Below are 1,700 nucleotides of genomic sequence, written 5' to 3'. Positions count from 1 at the left end.
GCAACGTTCCAGAAGCTCATGCAGAACATCTCCATCGCAGAACTCGATGACTTCCTCACCGTGTATCTTGATGACGTTCTGATTTATTCTGAGACACGAGAGATGCACCTTCAACACTTGCGGCGAGTCCTCACCAAGTTGCGGAAGGAGCGCCTATACGTAAAACGGTCGAAGTGCGAATTCTGCCAACAAGAAGTGCGGTACTTGGGATTCCGTATTTCAAGCAGTGGTGTCAGCGGACCCCTCCGCAGTGGAAACGATACGAAGATGGCCGGAACTCCTGGCAAACCGAAGACAGGTCCGAGGATTTCTGGGACTAGTGGGCTACTCCCGTCGCATGATACCGAACTTCAACGAACACGCCCATCACCTGCACCAACTGTTGCGAGGCGACACGGATATGGTCTGGCGCCAAGAGCATTCAAAGGCGGTACAAGCACTCAAAGAAGCGTTAGTCCGTGCAACAGTGTTGAAGATGTTTGATCCAGATAAGCCGGTTATTGTTAAGACAGACGCATCCAAATACGCTGTAGGGGCCGTGCTACAGCAAGAAGGCGCGCCGGTAGCTTTCAAAGCTAGAAAGCTCTCAGTTCGAAAGAGATCGCTGCCAGCGTACGAGTTAGAGTTGCTGGCTAGAGCCCATGCCTTGTTAAAGTGGAAATCGTTTATAGGAACAAAGTTAGTTACGGTAGACACAGATCATGCTTCCCTGGGGCGAATACTTAAACAAAAGAACGTTACGACCCGATTAGGACACTGGTTCGATAAACTAGCTGATTTCGATTTGTGATCTAACAACACAGGTTTGACGGCCACACGTTCCACGTTGCTCTATGGTACCTCTGAAATAGGTTTGCCCCCTTTTGTTGTGAACCAATTCATCCCAAAGAAACGAGACCACGGTAAATGAGAACCTCGACCTATGACACTCTGGCAGTACCGGCTGGGACGAGTAAATCCACGGACGGGGTCTTCCGACCAACGAGCCAGTTCACCTAAGGCTTACAGCCGCACTATGGGCACGGTTAATCCGTCTATTCGTCGGCGACGAAAGGTGTGGGAAGGACGGTTGGTCTCGCCGCCAAAAAGACGTTGCACGCCACCTCGTTGTGTGTTAGCATCCTGGCTACAAGAGCACCTCCCAGGATGGAATATTCGATGACGGGGACGAAGACATGCCTCAGCGACGGGTGACACCGTCCTTTGGGACAATACGGGCGCTCTACCCGGGAGGAGACATGCCTATTGAAATCGCTGGAGCACAGCTGCTACCACCCCCGAGATTCAACAGAGAAAGGCCGATGGCCTGGGTCACGCACATGGAGTATTACTTGGAGGCGGCAGAGGTGGCACCTGGAAAAGAACTCCGCACGGCGTTGGCGATATTTGGACCAGAAATGATGCAATGGTTTTTCCACTCCCTCGACCAAAGTACTAGACCACGGACCTGGGCGGAGTTGAAGCAACGAGTCTTGGAACACTTTATTCCGACGGGACTTTTGAATGCAGAGAAAGAACTTAAGAGAGTAAAGCGGACCGGATCAGTTACCGACTACCTCAAGACCTTCAATCGAGTCTCGGCAGAGTGCTACACCCTGACCGCCCAAAGAAAGTTAGACATCTTTATCAACAACTTGTGGGCCCCCCTCTCAAGACATGCCTCAGCGACGGGGACGATGTCACCCGTCGCTGAGGCATGT

General features: G+C 51.9%; 1 protein-coding gene across 1 annotated transcript, besides 1 other annotated feature; it reads right to left on the bottom strand.

Annotated features, from left to right (window-relative positions):
- Positions 1–991: 991 nt before the first annotated feature.
- Positions 992–1,072: a sequence feature (Short protein (CSUI_007410, PHJ18763.1) was converted to a misc_feature.).
- Positions 1,073–1,141: 69 nt separating this feature from the next.
- Positions 1,142–1,639, bottom strand: CSUI_007409 (uncharacterized protein). The gene has a single exon (XM_068067555.1). It carries the CDS (start codon positions 1,319–1,321, stop codon positions 1,223–1,225), a length of 99 nt encoding a protein of 32 aa, XP_067920468.1. The 5' UTR covers positions 1,322–1,639; the 3' UTR covers positions 1,142–1,222.
- Between the last annotated feature and the right edge of the window lie 61 nt (positions 1,640–1,700).

Source organism: Cystoisospora suis (assembly GCF_002600585.1).
Source record: "Cystoisospora suis strain Wien I chromosome Unknown contig_3915, whole genome shotgun sequence".
NCBI lineage: Eukaryota > Apicomplexa > Conoidasida > Eucoccidiorida > Sarcocystidae > Cystoisospora > Cystoisospora suis.
Note: the sequence above shows the minus strand (reverse complement) of the source record. Positions and strands in the feature narration are given on the sequence as shown.

What these genes read in the sequence shown, in the direction of transcription:
- CSUI_007409 (XM_068067555.1), bottom strand. Translation starts at nt 1,321, where the DNA reads ATGTGCGTGACCCAGGCCATCGGCCTTTCTCTGTTGAATCTCGGGGGT.